The sequence below is a fragment of the Seriola aureovittata genome, chromosome 17 (assembly GCF_021018895.1).
Source record: "Seriola aureovittata isolate HTS-2021-v1 ecotype China chromosome 17, ASM2101889v1, whole genome shotgun sequence".
NCBI lineage: Eukaryota > Metazoa > Chordata > Actinopteri > Carangiformes > Carangidae > Seriola > Seriola aureovittata.
The window spans coordinates 8,675,736-8,692,448 of record NC_079380.1 but is presented as its reverse complement, the minus strand read 5'-3'; the positions used below and the strand labels follow the sequence as shown (position 1 = coordinate 8,692,448).

The window sequence follows — 16,713 nt, the reverse complement described above, 5'->3', positions numbered from 1 at the left end:
TATCATAAATTTCAGATGACCCCACCCATTTATATCAAACTGCACATTCTTGAAGAAGCCAAAATAGCCGGCAAAGATATTTTCCTCCGAACAGACAAGTTATAATAAATATCAAATAATATAATTTACCACTGATCCCTCCAATTATGAGGTCTTCTCAAATGGTGAAGTTCTTCTGCTCCAATCCTGTATTAAGCATATTGACTTCCAACCTTGTATAGAGGCCCTGTAACTGTTAATAGTGGGCTCATGTGCACTTTCAAGCTAGAATAGAAGATTTAGTCTTAGTGACAACATTGATTGAATTAAATGGACAACCAGAATAAACTGGGATCACAATTGTAACCGTTATATGTTGGCTATTTGAATTGATTTATGTACATTGTTATAACAGAAATTGGTACTGATTCGAGGCTAAGAGACTCTAATGAGAAGAAAAGTAACCTTAATAGTAGGCTACCTATCACTAAACTATCACTTTTACAAATGATTGCACAGAGAGAGGTGTACTTATTTGGGTTTTATTTGGTGTATTTGACAACAGCTACAAAACAGAACATGAGGCATTTTGGTTTGGATTTGTAGGACTGCTGCACATTATTTGAGGGTGAACTGCGTCTCCGGAGCCTCAGTGGTACTGTCTGCCCAGGGCAGAGACGACCACAGACAGGAACTTCTGCCAGGCCTCCTGGACATCAGCGGTGAAGACTTGTTTTCCAAACTTGGCAGCCACACACACGCTGATGCATTCAGCCAGAGCCTAAAATGAGGGAAACAATAGGATGATCACATGGAGGAGACTGTCTGTGGTAGTCTAGCAGAACAACAACTGTTCATGTCGAAGGATCTAGGCAGAGTCAGAGGTGTTAACATACCCTGAAGTTATCAGGATCCACGTGGAGCTTCTCAGAGTGCATCCGGCTCAGCTTGGCGTAAGTGTTCTTGATGTCGTCCAAGTTCTTCACGGCATTTTCCAGCCCACCCATCACGGTCTTACCGTGCTGGGCCACCTTGGGGTTTCCGAGGATGGCGGCATTTGTGGACACGTTGCCAAATGTGGTGAAGTGTCTCTGAGTCCAGGGATACACAATCAGAAGCCTGAAATGACACGAATCATAAGGACTTATAAATAAAAGTTCCCGAAAGCGATAAGTGACCCACAATAACAACAAAGGTAGCCTGTACAAAGTTCCAAGAAAATATCAATAATAATAATAATAATAATAAAGATACATTTGTCTCAGCTCATTGAGATACAGTGAGATCCTACAAAACACATACATTTATATCTATGAATCGAAATGAACAGACAGGTCACCTGGTCAGAGCCTGGGGTCCAATTTCACCCACATCAATCTTTCCCCAGAGGGAAATGATGGCGGCGCGCTCAGCATCTGTCCAATCGACCATGGTGACGACGTTAAGGTTTTATCGATCTCTGATCACGAACCTTTAGCAAATTCTTCTCTTTTCTGGAGGTTTTTATTAATTACTCAGTGCCACACCTCTCAGCCCCTGAAGCCTCTGATTGGACCAAAGTGGATGAAAGTTGGGCTGTACCTGGTAGGAGTTAGAGGAGATCTTTGCCAGCACTGGAAAAGACTGATAAGAATAAAATGCAAATTAACGCCAAATCTTTTATTAATTTATTACGTTTATTAATGGACGTTTAAAAACATTATATGAAGATTTTGCGACATTTAATTTTTACGATCTGGAGAGTTGATAACAGTGTTACATTTCGTTTGTCCTCTCTTTCGCCTTCATTACATAAAAATTGATTATTTTCACCTTTATTTATGGGCTACAAGATGGCTGACAAACTCAACACCTTATAAAAACACTTGAACGTTCAAGTAAAAATCCATCTCACTTGTTGTAACATTTAGTTTAAGATAAGATTTACATAGAACATAAGATTTAGTTTTTTATGAAATGTTTTAATCAGTTTGTCAAAATTTTGATATAGAAATTAGAACTCTCCACACCGTCCACCAAGTGCAACCTCTCAAATTACAAAACCTAGGTTTTTTTTCTTATGGAATGTATATTTTAAGCAATACTGTAAAACATTTTAAGCTCAATCAAATTAGAAACGTTAAGTTCCCCTGCCACCCATAAATGTGAGTTAACTGAACTTGAGTTTAATAATCATTTCAAAGTTGTTCTAAGAATTATGAAAATGTAAAACTGTGTTAAGTTTACTGCACTTGGGACAAGATATTAAATTGGAATGACTGTTTAATCTCACATTAGAGACAGACTTGTCTTCCTTTACTTTGAAAGAGTCCATTTTTCATTTGTGGGCAACATGAAGATCTTACACAGCAGCTGTTGAAGCCATTCTGTACCAGAGTCAGTACTGAGGCAACATGTCAGGCTGCTCACAATGATCTTATTAAATTTCAAGTGTATGGGAATAGGGACTGAATTTAATACTAACCTTCAACATGGTTTTCATTGTTTTTATTATCAGGCTATGAAAAGAAACAACCATGACTCAATTCAAGATGGAGGACACATAACAAGTTTCCATCATGTTTGTTTTCTACTACAACTATTACAAAAAGGACTTTCTGGAGCGTTTTACTAACTCCATGCCGAGATGTCTGCTAATATGTTGGTTTTGTTTCTTTAAAAACTTAATTTAATGAATTGAGTGAACTCTCAGTTGTTCATCCAAGTCAAAGGACATCGTTAGAAGAACTAATGATTATAAAGTTGTGTGAAAATGAAAATTCAAAGTAGAATGAACTTGAAATTAACAAAACTATTATATTTACATTAAATTAACTAGAAATGATTAGTAGATTACACTGAATTCATGTGAGATGTTTTACAGTGTATCTGCAGACAAATTCAAATTTGTATTATTATATAAATATTTTCGATTATGTAAAATAACTGACTCAGAAAAAATATAGAAAAGGGAGTGGTAACTTTTATCTCAGAAACTGCCTGGAAGCTTCTGGCAATTTCTTCCACGTAGGTGTGGTTTGGATTGATACTGGGGCGTGGTGCAGTTTGGTTTGATATAAAAAAGACTGTTAGAGATCCACTTCCCCAGCATCGTCATATCAGACATTTTTTCTTTCATTTAAGAAAACTTGAAGAAAAGGCAGACATGAGTCTCTCTGGAAAGGACAAGTCCGTGGTGAAGGCCTTCTGGGACAAAGTGTCCCCGAAATCCGCCGAGATTGGAGCCGAGGCTCTGGGCAGGTAAGCTTCCTTTTTTCTCATAGTTTAAAAACTGATATGCTTTTCATTTTTTCGTTAAATTAATTCTTCTTTATTCAATCCCTGTTTGACAGGATGCTGACTGTATACCCGCAGACCAAGACCTACTTTTCCCACTGGGCGGATGTGGGTCCTGACTCCGCACAGGTGAAGAAGCATGGCGCTACCATCATGGCAGCTGTGGGAGAAGCCGTCGGAAAGATCGATGACCTTGTGGGTGGCCTCTCCGCCCTCAGCGAGCTGCATGCCTTCAAGCTCAGAGTGGACCCTGCCAACTTCAGGGTAAGGAATGATCATTGCAGTTTCTAAAGTGTTTTCTACACCAAAATGATCATGTGAATTATCAGGAATTATCTAGCTACTTTTATAATCAAGATATGCGTTTTTTCCCCATGTTGCTGACTTGAAATTTATGTTTTTCTTGCGCAACCGCAGATCTTGGCCCACAACATCATCTTGGTTACGGCCATGTACTTCCCCACCGACTTCACTCCTGAGATCCATGTCTCCGTTGACAAGTTCCTGCAGAACTTGGCTTTGGCTCTGGCCGAGAGATACCGCTAAACTTTATAGCGATCCAGGAGCATCGACTGCCTACAGCACATGTGGCATGTCGCTCACAATAATGTCAAGATCCCTTTTCGAAATGGAAGGGCTTGGTGAATAAATCGAATAAAAGTGAAATGTCCAGATGTCCGTCTCTTCTTCATTGTCTTTACTTCTTAGTATAATCCGCCTCCTCTGTCTTGGTGGCCTACACATTCATTTAAAATATTAATAATAGAAAATAAAAACTCAGCGCATTTTTATGGAACATGATTTGATACAGAGTTTTATTACTTAAGCCTTCAAATCATTTCAAAAGTAATGATAGCTAATATAATAACAATGATAATAATAATGTATAAAAACAATAATAATAACAATAGCCCATATTTTTTAACATTCTTATTTAATTGGCTCAGTGGAGTTGATTCATTAACTTGCAGTAATTCGTTAGGAACTTGAGCATCTAACATATTTTGTGACACTAATGAACAATGTGAGACTTGAGCCACTTATTAATCATTATACTTGGAAGTGACGCTGTATTAGCCTACTATTTAATGTTTAATACATAGCCTACTGTAGGCTACATTTAAATAACATCAATACATTCAATTGTTTCATATGGCGGTAGGAAAGCACACGGCCGAGCTGATTGGTCCTAAGTGTGTGATTGTCAGCAGTGAGGGGGGCTGCCCGAGTCACCGGCTGACCAGGGCGGCCCAGCTGTGCGCTACCCCAGACAGCTCCTCATCCCGCGGCCGTCGCTGCGCTCACCGGGGCCTGATCATGCGGCTAGAGGCGAAGGAGCTGTCCGAGGTGCTGCTTTACGCAGCATAAAGCTTTCGCCTGTAACTGAACGCCTTACCACTGAATATAGCATTAACATACGTTATTGAAACGAGTTCAATCATCTCTTTTTAGCAACCAACTGTCTGTTTTTCTGTTCCTGTGTCCAGAACTGACTGTAAATAGACTAAGTCACCATTTTATTTATGGGCTACAAGATGGCTGGCAAACTCAACACCTTATAAAAACACTTGATCGTTCAAGTAAAAATCCATCTCACTTGTTGTAACATTTAGTTTAAGATAAGATTTACATAGAACATAAGATTTAGTTTTTCCGGAGTTTGGTATTATTTTATGAAATGTTTGAATCATTTTGTCAAAATTTTGATATAGAAATTAGAACTCTCCACACCGTCCACCAAGTGCAACCTCTCAAATGACAAAATCTAGGTTTTTTGTCTTATGGAATGTATATTTCAAGAAATACTGTAAAACATTTAAAGCTCATTCAAATTAGAAACATTAAGTTCCCCTGCCACCTTTAAATGTGAGTTAACTGAACTTGAGTTTAATAATCATTTCAAAGTTGTTTTAAGAATTTTGAAAATGTAAAACTGTGTTAAGTTCAATCATCTCTTTTTAGCAACCACCTGTCTGTTTTTCTGTCCCTATGTCCAGAACTGACTGTAAATAGACTAAGTCACCATTTTGTTTCAATTAGTCAACTTCAGGGCACACTAGACTAAATAATGCGATCACTGTAGTACAACCAACTTTAATGTCTTTAATGTGCAGGATGTTTTCGGCTACAGTGCACCATAACATACATAACACAGCGCTGTGACGTCAAATATGACAGAATGTTTTTGAGTTAGTAGTGGGGCAGATAGGAAAAACAGTTGTGCATTTTATGACTAAAGCATGAAAGTTTCAGTAGCCTTTATAATGTACATACCCTAAGGTTTTATTTGAGACGAGGCAATTTATATCTGACCTTTGGTGACTTTGAGAAGTCATTGACCTCAGAATTGCATTTTTCCAGTTTTTGCCCTATTTCTCCTTTATGACCATGTATATCTTTGCCAAAATTGCGTAAAGATGCTTATTTACTGCTATGGCCATGTAACATAATTTTGCTTAGCGCAGCAGTGGGGCTGCAAACCCAACCATTTCCAGGTGTTAAGGTAGCTATGGCTTGTTAAAAACACTGACAACTTCTGCTGTGTATTCTATGGAATTACATGACTAGCTAACACATAAGTGAACACTTCTGGACCACACTCATTACTCATGGTTTGTAGAAGCAGTGGAGAAAGTTCCTGCTTCAGTCATAAAATGCACAACACCTTCCATATACGTACAAGCTTATCTGCTGCACTATAGTATCTTTTGTGTGAGCTGCGCTGTAAATCTGGAAGCGTGGCACTTTCTGTTAAATGCATTGGCTCAACTGAGCTGGAAGAAGAGCATTTATCAGTTGTGATTTTAGAATTAGCTGATAACGGTTCAGTTTAGTGAGACAGTCTACATCATGAAGAGAGTCCAGTCATGCAGCGCCCTCTACTGGAATTCTTACTTCCTTGCGTGAACACTGGTTTGGCTGTGGTGAAATAAACCACATCGCCATTAATAGACTTTCTTTTGGACTTTATTATTTATAGTAAAGAGATAGATTTGGCACAGAGACGAACACCACGAACACCGCACATTAAGAGGGTGGTGGTTAATATTGTCAAATAAAAAAAGCTGCTATGACTTCATCTAAATTCATGCTAATATTGCAGTAGCCTATATTGCAGGAATTTGTTGCCAAACTAAGAAGAAAAGAGTAGTGTGATGATAGTATTTGAAATTAAATTGGTTGTTTTCCTAGGAAACCATCATGTAGGTATTTTTCAAAACTGGCCTCACACTTAACAGTTGTTCGTTATGGTGTTGTCTGCCTAGAAGTGCACATTCACAAGCAGTATATCATTTATTTATATATCATCTTATCTCTTTTCATATCATACATGTTACTTGGTAAAATCACGGACCACAATCAGCAGCCATATTTTCCTTTTATATTTTCTTCCGTCTTCAACACAATCTAAGCACTGCAGATTTGTCCTTCCCTTATCATTTCTGCAAATCCGTAGAGCAATATTTGGCCAGCCCACAGACCTACTCCATCCAATCGCGTATTGTAGGGAGGAGTGAAACGGTTCTCTTAAAAGTTGCATCCTTGCCTGACTTACACATTACTCTAAGAGCAAATCTAGAACCGGCAAAATGGTTGAATGGACAGACTTCGAGCGCGCCACCATCCAGGACATCTTCTCCAAGATGAACTATGAGGACGTGGGACCCGCTGCTCTTTCCAGGTGTCACATATTTTCTGTTCTGTTTGTTTTGTTTTTCCTTAACATGCAATAGCAAAACTAAATGTTTGCATTAGAAATTTGTGCATTAACACTGTCATTTTTTGAATTTCAAGTTATGCGTTTCTTTATACGTTTGCTCAGGTGCCTGGTTGTCTACCCCTGGACTCAGAGGTATTTCGGTGGATTTGGAAACCTCTACAACGCTGAAGCCATCATCGCCAACCCCATGGTTGCAAACCACGGAAAAGTTGTCCTGCACGGTCTGGACCGGGCTGTGAAGAACATGGACAACATCAAGGAGACCTACGCCGAGCTGAGTGTGCTGCACTCCGAGAAGCTGCACGTGGACCCCGACAATTTCAGGGTAACATAATGTGGAACAAATGAGATTTGAACTGTTGTCTACATTCAGGGATTGTCCCTAAAGACTTGACCAGTGTTGCTGCTGTTTTGTGATTCATGTTGTGTTGTGTTGCAGCTGCTGGCCGACTGCCTCACCATCGTGGTTGCTGCTCGGATGGGCAATGACTTCACCGGTGATGTCCAGGCAGCTTTCCAGAAGTTCCTGGCCGTGGTGGTGTCCTCCCTGGGAAGGCAGTACCACTAGAGAGCTGCAGCACAAGAGAAGACCATCACAAGCTGGATCATGTTTTTAAAAGCTCTTTTTTAAACTCATGCCTCTAAAGCACAAATAAATAAAACAATAAGCATATTCAACACGTCTGTTTGGATCCTTTCAAAGTTTAAATATCACAATGTTAAAAATAAGATTCAAGTCCTGCATTAAACATTTCACTTAAGTGAAAGCACACCAGTAATATCAGCATAATGTGCATAAATACGAATAGTACAAATAAAATGACAAATTTTGCAGAATGTCATTTCAAAAGGTTGCATCAATGAATATATTACATGGTCATTTTAAATTGTGGCGTGTGCGTGAGTGTTTGTGTGCTGTTGTGTGTGTAAGTCTATAAGTCTGTGCATAAGGATGTGTGCATCACACTCACACACTACCCACGAATATAGTAAAACAAGACGCTACACACACACACGCACACACACACACATAAAAATCATTATTATTATTATTATTATTATTGCACAAAGAAAATACAAATAATAACACTAATGCACTATTGCATGGAATTATGCATTAAAATACACGCAGATAGGCCTATATATATGTAATTTAATATATATATATATATATATATATATATATATATATATATGTATGTGTATATACATATACATGTATGTATGTAGGCCTATATATATATATATTTATATATATATATACATTACATATACATACGTAAATACATACATACATATATATGTGTATATTTTTACTTGCAAGTTTGTATATAATTAAAAGTTTTTTTTTATTGTTTGTAATATTGATATATTAGTATTATTATTATTATTATTATAAAAATACATATAATAATAGTAATAATAATATTTTAAAACGTGTCCATTCTGCATAATGACTCCTTTTACCTTTTTAGTGCCTGCTGATAATGTTACTACTACTACTACTTATGAATGCAGCGTGATATTGCAACTGACTAAAGTTTCTAAACAGGTTTCCACTTAACATACAGTGCATAGAACATATAGAGTATATTGAACTATAGGCCTATATAAGTGTATTTGTCGTAATACTAGTAGTATAGTAGTACAGATATACAGTTCATTAAATTTCTCACAGTTTAATGTGTGTTAGGTCTTTTGCATTAATTCTGTCAGAGTTGCATAGATTTTTAAAGCCTGTTTCACAAATGACTGGAACGTCTTTTGAAGTTTTACGCAATCCTTCTGTTTAAATATTCATATAGATTGTAGAAATAATAATGTTGAAATATTGCTGACATGTGTTTCAGTCCCACTGAATTGATGGCACGTGCGCTGTTAACCTGACCTGACCTTAACCTGACTTATAATCAATACCTACACGGGAGAAACTCACTCAACTACACAAACAACCATGACACGTTTGATTGCATTTGATCATTTATTCATATATTGACTAACAGAGGGAATCAAAGCCCCCGTGCTGCTGTCTGTCATCTGCTACTGCTCCTGTTCGCAGTTTATCGGTATTTCTCAGACAGGGCACGAGCCAGGGCAGCCAGGAACTTGTCCATAGCCACATGGACCTCAGGGGTGAATTCTTTGGGGAACATGATGGCCAAGACCACGAGGATGTTGTGGGACAGGATCTGTGAAAAAGTGATAATAACATTTAATTGTTAGTCCAGATCACATGAGGCGATATCTTAGCTCAAACCAGCATCTACTGTGCATCACTGACGTTCAGCTTCTGGTCTTTCTCCCACTTCTCCCACACAGCAGCAGCATATGCATCTACTGCAACTAAATCTTTTCTTAGGTGTGCTACAATTAGACTCACGTGATAAAACCCTGTTGTTCGGCATGTGTCTATAAGTTTGTTTTGTTTTTTTCTGTTTAACAAAGTTAATTTTATTACAGTTGCCTCAAAATAACTTCATGCTTGGCTTCAGCACCATGGACAGTGAAAGTGAAGAAGCTGGTGCACTCACTTTTAAGAGACAGGTTCTTGGGTAATCGAGGCACACAGCGGCCCCGTTGGACCATCTTATCTGACTTGTGCAGTGAAGGCATCAGAAGCCTAATACAAGTCTCTAGTTTACAGAATCATTATTCGTGACACCGTTCAGTTTGGGTCTGTACTCCGACACACTGGGTTTCAAATGAAGCACAGTTTTAAGACTTTTGGATTGTGTAGGACCAGATTATATCTCCTGTTCCCAAAGTAAAGCACCATTGAATAAAAGTTGTGTCAAACTTTCAGTTCAAGTGCAATGTCCTTAAATGGTCTACAAAGCAATAATCAGAAAACCCAGCCACGTGTTAGTCACCAGCAGTGACATCTACCTTGAAGTTGGCAGGGTCCACCCTCAGAGTGAAGGCATGCAGCTCACTGAGGTTCAGGAGACCTCCTTTCAGATCGTCGATTTTGGACACAGCATCAGCGACTCCAGACATCACGGTGATACCGTGCTTCCTCACGGGGGCAGAGCCGGGGCTCAGGTCCTTCCAGTGGGAGAAGTAGGTCTTGGTCTGAGGGTAGACCACCAGCATCCTGGGTAATAAACGGGAATAAGCGAGTGAGTGATAAATGGACAGAAAAAAAGCGTAACAGCATTTTAAGAGCCGATTACATGAGTTAGTTCACGGGTTATATTTACCTGGACAGAGCGTCAGTGCCGATGTCCTCAGCCTTTCCAGAAATTTTAGCCCAGAAGGCCTTGACTGCGTCCTTGTCTTTAGCAGTGAGACTGGTCATCTTGCCTGTAGATTGTTTGGTTGAAGTTGAATACTGCGATCAGTCCAGACTGAGGGGGTTTTATATAGGAGCCTAGGTCATGAAACAGGGCATGGGCACGCCCGGGCCACCTCTGAGATAGGCTGCGTGGCATTTGGACGGGATCCAAATGATATGTAGCAGCTTCCATGAGATAAACACATACACACATACACAATACCTCTCATGATGGCCCCGAAAGACTTGTATGAAAAACACAAAAGAAAACAAGTTAACATATGTAATTTTCATAAGGTGTTTACCCATCAAACTCAATAAATTTATTAAATTCAGCTTTAAAACATCTGAAACACAAATATCGAGTAACAGCCACTGCAAACTACGAATTTGCAGAAGCTTGAAAGGGTTCCTGTGTTGAAATGTTCAGGGAAACTTTTAATGAATAGGTCAGTAAGCAATGTTGGCTCCTGTGTGCAAGCTCAGCTTAACTCGTTTCAGATTTGTGCCAAACTGGAAATAAGGTTCCATTAAAATTAAAATTAAAATTAAAATTAGTTAACACCACCCTGAAGTGATATATTTCTTTATTCATCTTTCAATTTGGACCGAATCCAAAATCTCTTTACTCTTAACCGCAGATTAAATAAATCGAAAATATATCTTTGACTCTGATTTCATAGCCATTTCTCCTCAGTAATGACAGAGTTTTTAGATTTACCACAGTAAAAACTTTAAGGTTCATTGGTTACGACACGTCACCAAAATAAGTCGGCTCCATTTAAAGCAAAAAAACCCAAAAACAACTAACTAGACCTACTATAGGTCAAAATCTTAATGTTATAATATAGAGAGCAGATATGACCAACATATAGATGTATGAAACGTTCAATCTATTCAGTGTAAACATCTGACATTGACAGTCAGCTCATACTGATTTAAAATCCAGGCGCTGCAATTAATTAATATTAAAAGATTTGGTTATCAGCTAGGACCAAGACGATGACCGGGGTCATCTGCGGTGAGGCTCGCTGTGTGTGTGTGTGTGTGTGTGTGTGTGTGTGTTTGTGTGTGTGTGTGTGTGTGTGTGTGTCTTATCTAAACCACTACTGACGCCTTCAAAGGGTGGATCCGCTCGCTGAGGGGGGGGGGGGGGGGGGGGGGGGTAGAGTAACTGTTAGAGTAACTTTGCTGGTACAAACTGCAACATATTGGTGTGGGTGACATAGTATTGTATTTCACTGATCTTGTCAACTTGGATTAACTGGCTGTTTAATATATGTTACGTCATACGTCACTCTCTCTAAAACTTCCCTGAATTGCTGGGATGTTATGATTGACTCTGCTTTGTAATGTTAACCCTATTGGATGCACAGTATATAAGAGACTCATTAAAACCCGTTCCAAGTCCTGGTTCTGTTCACATTGGTAAAAAAAAAAACGCACTGCAACTGCAACAGCTGATTCAGCTCAGCTGCCGTGGGCGGAGAATTGAGGGACAGGGGCGTGAAAACAATCGGCTGCGGTTCACATCTGGAGACACACATTCACACAGTCACACACACACACACACACACACACACACCAGTGTGTTGCATGGACAGATGCGTCACTGCAGAGGTCTAATATGGACCCTCTCACCTTCACCAGGTAAAATATAAAATCCATTCAACCATTTACTAACGTCATAACTCTGGGTCAGCATTTTCATGAGATAGGCTATCCTCTCACAGGTGTGTAACTGAACCCACAAAATCTTTCACAATAGACCTTTTTCTTTTTTCATCTTTATGTGGCTCGTTAAAATGACTCACACCCTTATTTAACCTTTGCACTCCCAGTCGCACAGGTCCTCACGTGTTGATGTGCCAGAAGAACAACACGTATTTAATAAGTTGTGTAAAAAAATATTATTGTGAGTGATTTTATTCTTTTCTACGTGAAACTGATATTGCATATGCAAATTATCACTTTTTGGTTGTCGTTAGATTTGCTCACTGTTGTTTTGACCAAAACCAAAACCCGTTCAAAATGTTCATAAATTGGCCCAATAGGGTGCTGGGTCCTTGTCCATAGATTTGGTCATGCATAACATGCAAAAAAATAAACATCATCCTCTTGCATTTAATGGTTTTCTATCAGACCCCTTCCTTTAATAAAAGACAGTCTGATTCTCTTCTGTATGACGCTAGTACTCTTGGCAGGAACCCAGTCAAGCCCCACGCACTGATTTGGATGTTGGTACGATATTTGAAAATTCAAAGCTTTGGCTCAGGACCCAGTATAACCGCCAAACTGATCAGCTGGTGCTACAACACAGAAGATAACATTATAGACTGTGACATTACAGAAAAATATTGTGAATTCTGAGGAGTTTAGGCAAATAATGCTGCCTGTTTTAGTAAAATGTGTATTTTTTGTGTGAGTGAATCACAATTCATTAACTTGTGGCAAACATTATTTGCATATTAGTGTTCAGTGTTAAACTCCATGGATCTCAAGAGTGAGCGCAGGCTGCTTGACCTAATATGATAGTGTTGGAGCGCCCTCTAGTGGATCTGCAAACGCCTGTCCGCCTTCCACCATCTTTGTAGTCCTACATGCTCCATCCTTTTTATGTAGGTATTGCAAGCAGTGTTGTGTTGTGGTGTTCCATTGTATGGGTACATGATAATTCAGAGAAACAAAATCATCTCCAGGCTAACAGAGTGAATCATTACTGAGGATGAGAAGAGCGGAACACATGGAGGGATCAGCTGATCCTGCAGAGGCCGCAGTGAGCTGTCCGGGGAGCTGCCCTTCATGACCGTGCATGCATTCATACCCGCCGCTAGAGGGCAGCTCCAGCCCATCACTAAACCTGTTTAATCATCACTTATAGAAAAAGTGTTTCTTGTTGTAAACTCTGCTCATGTTCTTCTGTAGGAGACCAGTCTCCTCTGAGCCTTATCCTTTTCCCCAAGACAATAAAACTCTGAGCCTACCTTCTGTCTCCTGCCTCTTTACTGCGCCTGCACTTACAGTACATTCATATACATCCACATACCTGACACTGTTTGTGATGACTCATCTTTTCCATAAAAAATAATCAAAGTACAGTTTTGCCGTACCAACAATAATATATCACCAGTACAAGTTAAACAGCACAGTTAAATGTTATAAGTTCGCTAACTCTCTGGTGTGAGAGGAGAGCAATGCTGTATTTTGGTTGAGTACAATAAATCATATCATGGGACACACCTTGAAATGGATTTAACATCTCCCTTTTCACTTCAATTCACCCCTTCAAACAAGGATATGAATAAACATCCTAGATTTATTTTTTACATCATCTGTTGTGATTCATTAAGTATTGACTGTCACTGTGTCAATTCTTTGAAGATATCTTTCATGAATTTAAAAAAGCAGTGTTCAACATAGGGAAGCACGACACTAGAGCTCCTTACTGGATATGATGGTTGTAATGAAGTCTTAAGCAGGACAAGCACCTAACTGACTGGAGGACTGAGGTGAAAAGTCTTCTGAGCAGACATCACTGTCTGCATGTTAAACTGAGACAATGACTGTGTAGGGACAGCATGCATTACCTCAGAACATCCTGCTGTGAAATAACCCACCTGAGGTGAGGACCTCTGTTATCAACCATTATCTTCACCTGATGTGCCACTCAAGCTCCGACTGGTTTTTGTTGCAATTCTGTCTCATCTGAGTTCCTTGGTCAACCTGTAGGCCTCCTGGCATGGTGCAGGACTCTGTATGTACTGACAAAAGTAACTGGTTATGAAAGATAAGCAACTAAACACTGTGTTCCTTCCTATGAAAGCAGATGTTGAATTGAATGAAGGTATATATACCATCACTAAAGTGTTGATACAGCTGATAAGTCATTCAGGAATATGCCATCAATTAATCAACATATGTAAAGTTGTGTTTTATATGCCACTGAGCCCATTTTGATTTGTTGTAGCTGTAGTCCTGCTGAGAACCTCTGGGGGACTCCAAACCCATATTGAAGAATAAGAACTATTGAAATGAGACCCTACATGATAGGCAACACAGGACACGAAGACAAACACACAGCAACACAGGGTTCAAACATGACTTTTATTTATTTTTGTCTCGCCTCTTCAGTCGTACTGACTGCTCATCGCCTCGACCACAGCAGACAGAAACTTCTGCCAGGTCGCTTGGGCCTGAGGGTCTAGCGCGCTCTTGAGTTTGCAGGCGATGGTGATGGTGATGCAGTCCGCCAACAGCTGCGGACAAAACGAACACACATATGATGAGTCGATGCTGTGCTGTTTGGATGTTTTTTTTTTTTTGTTTTGCTCTATGTGTGAGGACATGTAGCCCATTTCGCCTACTCGGAAGGTATCCGGGTCCACTTGGAGCTTCTCGTAGTGCAGCCGGCTCAGAGCAGCGTATGCGCCTCTGATGTTGTCCATGTTCTTCACCGCTGTGTCCAGCTCCTTCAGCACCACTTTGCCGTGGGCTGCTACTTTGGCGTTATTCAAAACAGCAGTGGCATTGAAGATATCTCCAAACCTACCGAAATACCGCTCGGTCCAGGGGTAGACGATTAAAACTCTCAAAACATAAAACAAAATAACACGCGTTAAACTCTGAATATTATTTAACTAAGAGAGATTTGCCTCTTACAAACACAAATGAGGATATATGATGATTTTAGACTTTCGCAAAAAAGAACAAATCAACCAACTGGCAAATCAGAGGGTTCATTGTGAGAAAATCTTCTGAATTTAAACATTAAACAAACAGGATAATAAATCTTGCCATTTCAAAGTCAAACACACTTTGAAAAGAAAATTCATACAAGCCTTTTTCTTATCAGGCCAATAGGCGATAACAACATCTATAAGATGATATGAAATGTGACCAGTCACATCCTCTACCTTGCCAAAGCTTCTGGTCCAACCTCGTCGATATTAACTTTTCCCCAGACATCTTGGACCGTGCTGCGCTCCTTGTCTGTCCACTTGACCATGACGTCAGCGTATAGCCTGATCAATACATTGAACTGAGGAATGATCAGTTCTTCTGTTCGATAACCCCGCTGCGACAAGACAGCAGGGAGAAAGACGTGAGGGGGCTCCTGATTTCAGTGCACACACTACAGGATGATGATGATGATGATGGTTAACTGAGCAGCTGTCAGTATCAGCACCATGTCGCTGATACCTGCACCTGATCTAATGTGCAAAACACTAGCAGTGTCCTGGCAGTAAAAAAAAAAAAAAAAATTGGTTTTCACATTAACATAATATGTCAACTTTCCAATTTCCCTTGGCCCTGCTCTACCTACTGCCAGAGGCTGTTAAACTTAGATTATGGTAAGACTTCACTATCTGAACATCCAGGTTCCCCCACGCCCAAATAAATTATCTATGGCTCCAAACACTTAATATCAATAAAGTCGCCGTCATGCATCAGCTTTCTGTCCATGATAGACAGTCATGTCTTGTCCCCAAGTGACCTGATGTGGATAAATTTGTTTTTTAAACCGCAGATATAAACGCAGGAAAAATGTTGCTTTCATGCACCTGCAATAAGTTAATTAATTCAATAAAATAAGGCTTCTGGAACAAAGCACAGCACAACCCTAGTTTCAATGGAGCACATCTTGGGAAAAGACTTGCATTTACATGAATTTATGACAAGCAGGATAAAAAAACAAAAATAGGCAGTGCAGACACTTTGTTTACAGTGAGCTCTAATGAAACGAAATTTAATATTCATTTCTTCACGTCAACTATTTTTTTTTGTCAGTACCACACATAATATTTTATAACGTTATCACCACATTAAGATGACCGCACCTGTTTGGACCAGCGAGCTGATGCCCAGGGTGCTTTCAAAGACGAAGAAATAAACCTGGCAGTTTAAAGTGGCAAAGTGTTTTTTTTCCCCTCCAGTATAAGGTCGTAATGTTATAATTCAGTTCAACACAAATCCATTTTTCATATCCAACACCACAAAACAGTGGGGAATCACCTGTTTTTCATTATAGCCATGGACTGATAGCTCACACAGAGACATACAGAATATCATTTCTGTTTTCATTGACGTTGGGGAAATTTTCCTCCAGTGAATTCATATAAATCTATGTATGGTAGTGAAACCCAACAAAACGACCATTTTGCAGTAAAATGAATTAAATCTTGATAAAATATTAATTTTATGTTTTTGCGAATGCTTACTCAGAGATGTGTTTGAGTTTGTATTGGTGGGTTTGGCTTCAGCTGCAGGTAACAACTGTGAAACTGCAGGAATAGACAAAATGTTCATTTACATTAAATAATATCATTGGGCTGTTATTATCTGGATTTTTAAACTTTTCATGCTGAAGATTGAAACCCATCATATAATTAAATGCTTGTAGGATGTTTTTATTTTGTAGAAATTCACATAAATTTTTGTAAGAGAAATTTGAATTGAGAGCCAC

General features: G+C 39.3%; 5 protein-coding genes across 5 annotated transcripts; 2 read left to right on the top strand and 3 right to left on the bottom strand.

The window, feature by feature from the left end:
- Nucleotides 1–505: 505 nt before the first annotated feature.
- On the bottom strand, nt 506–1,476 carry LOC130184912 (hemoglobin subunit beta-B-like). The gene is made up of 3 exons (XM_056401025.1): nt 1,319–1,476; nt 876–1,098; nt 506–760 (listed from the first exon to the last, which is right to left on the bottom strand). The coding sequence occupies exons 1-3, from the start codon at nt 1,408–1,410 to the stop codon at nt 629–631; spliced, it is 447 nt and encodes a 148-aa protein (XP_056257000.1). The 5' UTR covers nt 1,411–1,476; the 3' UTR covers nt 506–628.
- A 1,578-nt stretch (nt 1,477–3,054) lies between these two features.
- Nucleotides 3,055–3,929, top strand: LOC130184913 (hemoglobin subunit alpha-A). The gene is made up of 3 exons (XM_056401026.1): nt 3,055–3,219; nt 3,312–3,519; nt 3,673–3,929. Exons 1-3 carry the CDS (start codon nt 3,125–3,127, stop codon nt 3,799–3,801), a joined length of 432 nt encoding a protein of 143 aa, XP_056257001.1. The 5' UTR covers nt 3,055–3,124; the 3' UTR covers nt 3,802–3,929.
- Nucleotides 3,930–6,806: 2,877 nt separating this feature from the next.
- LOC130184932 (hemoglobin subunit beta-2-like) lies at nt 6,807–7,649 on the top strand. The gene is made up of 3 exons (XM_056401054.1): nt 6,807–6,937; nt 7,079–7,301; nt 7,416–7,649. Exons 1-3 carry the CDS (start codon nt 6,846–6,848, stop codon nt 7,542–7,544), a joined length of 444 nt encoding a protein of 147 aa, XP_056257029.1. The 5' UTR covers nt 6,807–6,845; the 3' UTR covers nt 7,545–7,649.
- A 1,312-nt stretch (nt 7,650–8,961) lies between these two features.
- LOC130184934 (hemoglobin subunit alpha-1) lies at nt 8,962–10,625 on the bottom strand. The gene is made up of 3 exons (XM_056401057.1): nt 10,177–10,625; nt 9,863–10,070; nt 8,962–9,165 (listed from the first exon to the last, which is right to left on the bottom strand). The coding sequence occupies exons 1-3, from the start codon at nt 10,272–10,274 to the stop codon at nt 9,037–9,039; spliced, it is 435 nt and encodes a 144-aa protein (XP_056257032.1). The 5' UTR covers nt 10,275–10,625; the 3' UTR covers nt 8,962–9,036.
- Nucleotides 10,626–14,335: 3,710 nt separating this feature from the next.
- Nucleotides 14,336–15,558, bottom strand: LOC130184931 (hemoglobin cathodic subunit beta-like). The gene is made up of 3 exons (XM_056401053.1): nt 15,164–15,558; nt 14,615–14,837; nt 14,336–14,506 (listed from the first exon to the last, which is right to left on the bottom strand). The coding sequence occupies exons 1-3, from the start codon at nt 15,253–15,255 to the stop codon at nt 14,378–14,380; spliced, it is 444 nt and encodes a 147-aa protein (XP_056257028.1). The 5' UTR covers nt 15,256–15,558; the 3' UTR covers nt 14,336–14,377.
- Between the last annotated feature and the right edge of the window lie 1,155 nt (nt 15,559–16,713).

Coding starts and splice junctions, on each gene's coding strand:
- LOC130184912 (XM_056401025.1), bottom strand. CDS start 1,410: ATGGTCGATTGGACAGATGCTGAGCGCGCCGCCATCATTTCCCTCTGG. Junction 1,099..1,318: donor GGACCCCAGGCTCTGACCAG/GTGACCTGTCTG, acceptor GTGTCATTTCAG/GCTTCTGATTGTGTATCCCT. Junction 761..875: donor TGGATCCTGATAACTTCAGG/GTATGTTAACAC, acceptor CCCTCATTTTAG/GCTCTGGCTGAATGCATCAG.
- LOC130184913 (XM_056401026.1), top strand. CDS start 3,125: ATGAGTCTCTCTGGAAAGGACAAGTCCGTGGTGAAGGCCTTCTGGGAC. Junction 3,220..3,311: donor GGAGCCGAGGCTCTGGGCAG/GTAAGCTTCCTT, acceptor CCTGTTTGACAG/GATGCTGACTGTATACCCGC. Junction 3,520..3,672: donor TGGACCCTGCCAACTTCAGG/GTAAGGAATGAT, acceptor GCGCAACCGCAG/ATCTTGGCCCACAACATCAT.
- LOC130184932 (XM_056401054.1), top strand. CDS start 6,846: ATGGTTGAATGGACAGACTTCGAGCGCGCCACCATCCAGGACATCTTC. Junction 6,938..7,078: donor GGACCCGCTGCTCTTTCCAG/GTGTCACATATT, acceptor ACGTTTGCTCAG/GTGCCTGGTTGTCTACCCCT. Junction 7,302..7,415: donor TGGACCCCGACAATTTCAGG/GTAACATAATGT, acceptor GTTGTGTTGCAG/CTGCTGGCCGACTGCCTCAC.
- LOC130184934 (XM_056401057.1), bottom strand. CDS start 10,274: ATGACCAGTCTCACTGCTAAAGACAAGGACGCAGTCAAGGCCTTCTGG. Junction 10,071..10,176: donor GGCACTGACGCTCTGTCCAG/GTAAATATAACC, acceptor TTTATTACCCAG/GATGCTGGTGGTCTACCCTC. Junction 9,166..9,862: donor TGGACCCTGCCAACTTCAAG/GTAGATGTCACT, acceptor ACTTTTTCACAG/ATCCTGTCCCACAACATCCT.
- LOC130184931 (XM_056401053.1), bottom strand. CDS start 15,255: ATGGTCAAGTGGACAGACAAGGAGCGCAGCACGGTCCAAGATGTCTGG. Junction 14,838..15,163: donor GGACCAGAAGCTTTGGCAAG/GTAGAGGATGTG, acceptor TTATGTTTTGAG/AGTTTTAATCGTCTACCCCT. Junction 14,507..14,614: donor TGGACCCGGATACCTTCCGA/GTAGGCGAAATG, acceptor TTTTGTCCGCAG/CTGTTGGCGGACTGCATCAC.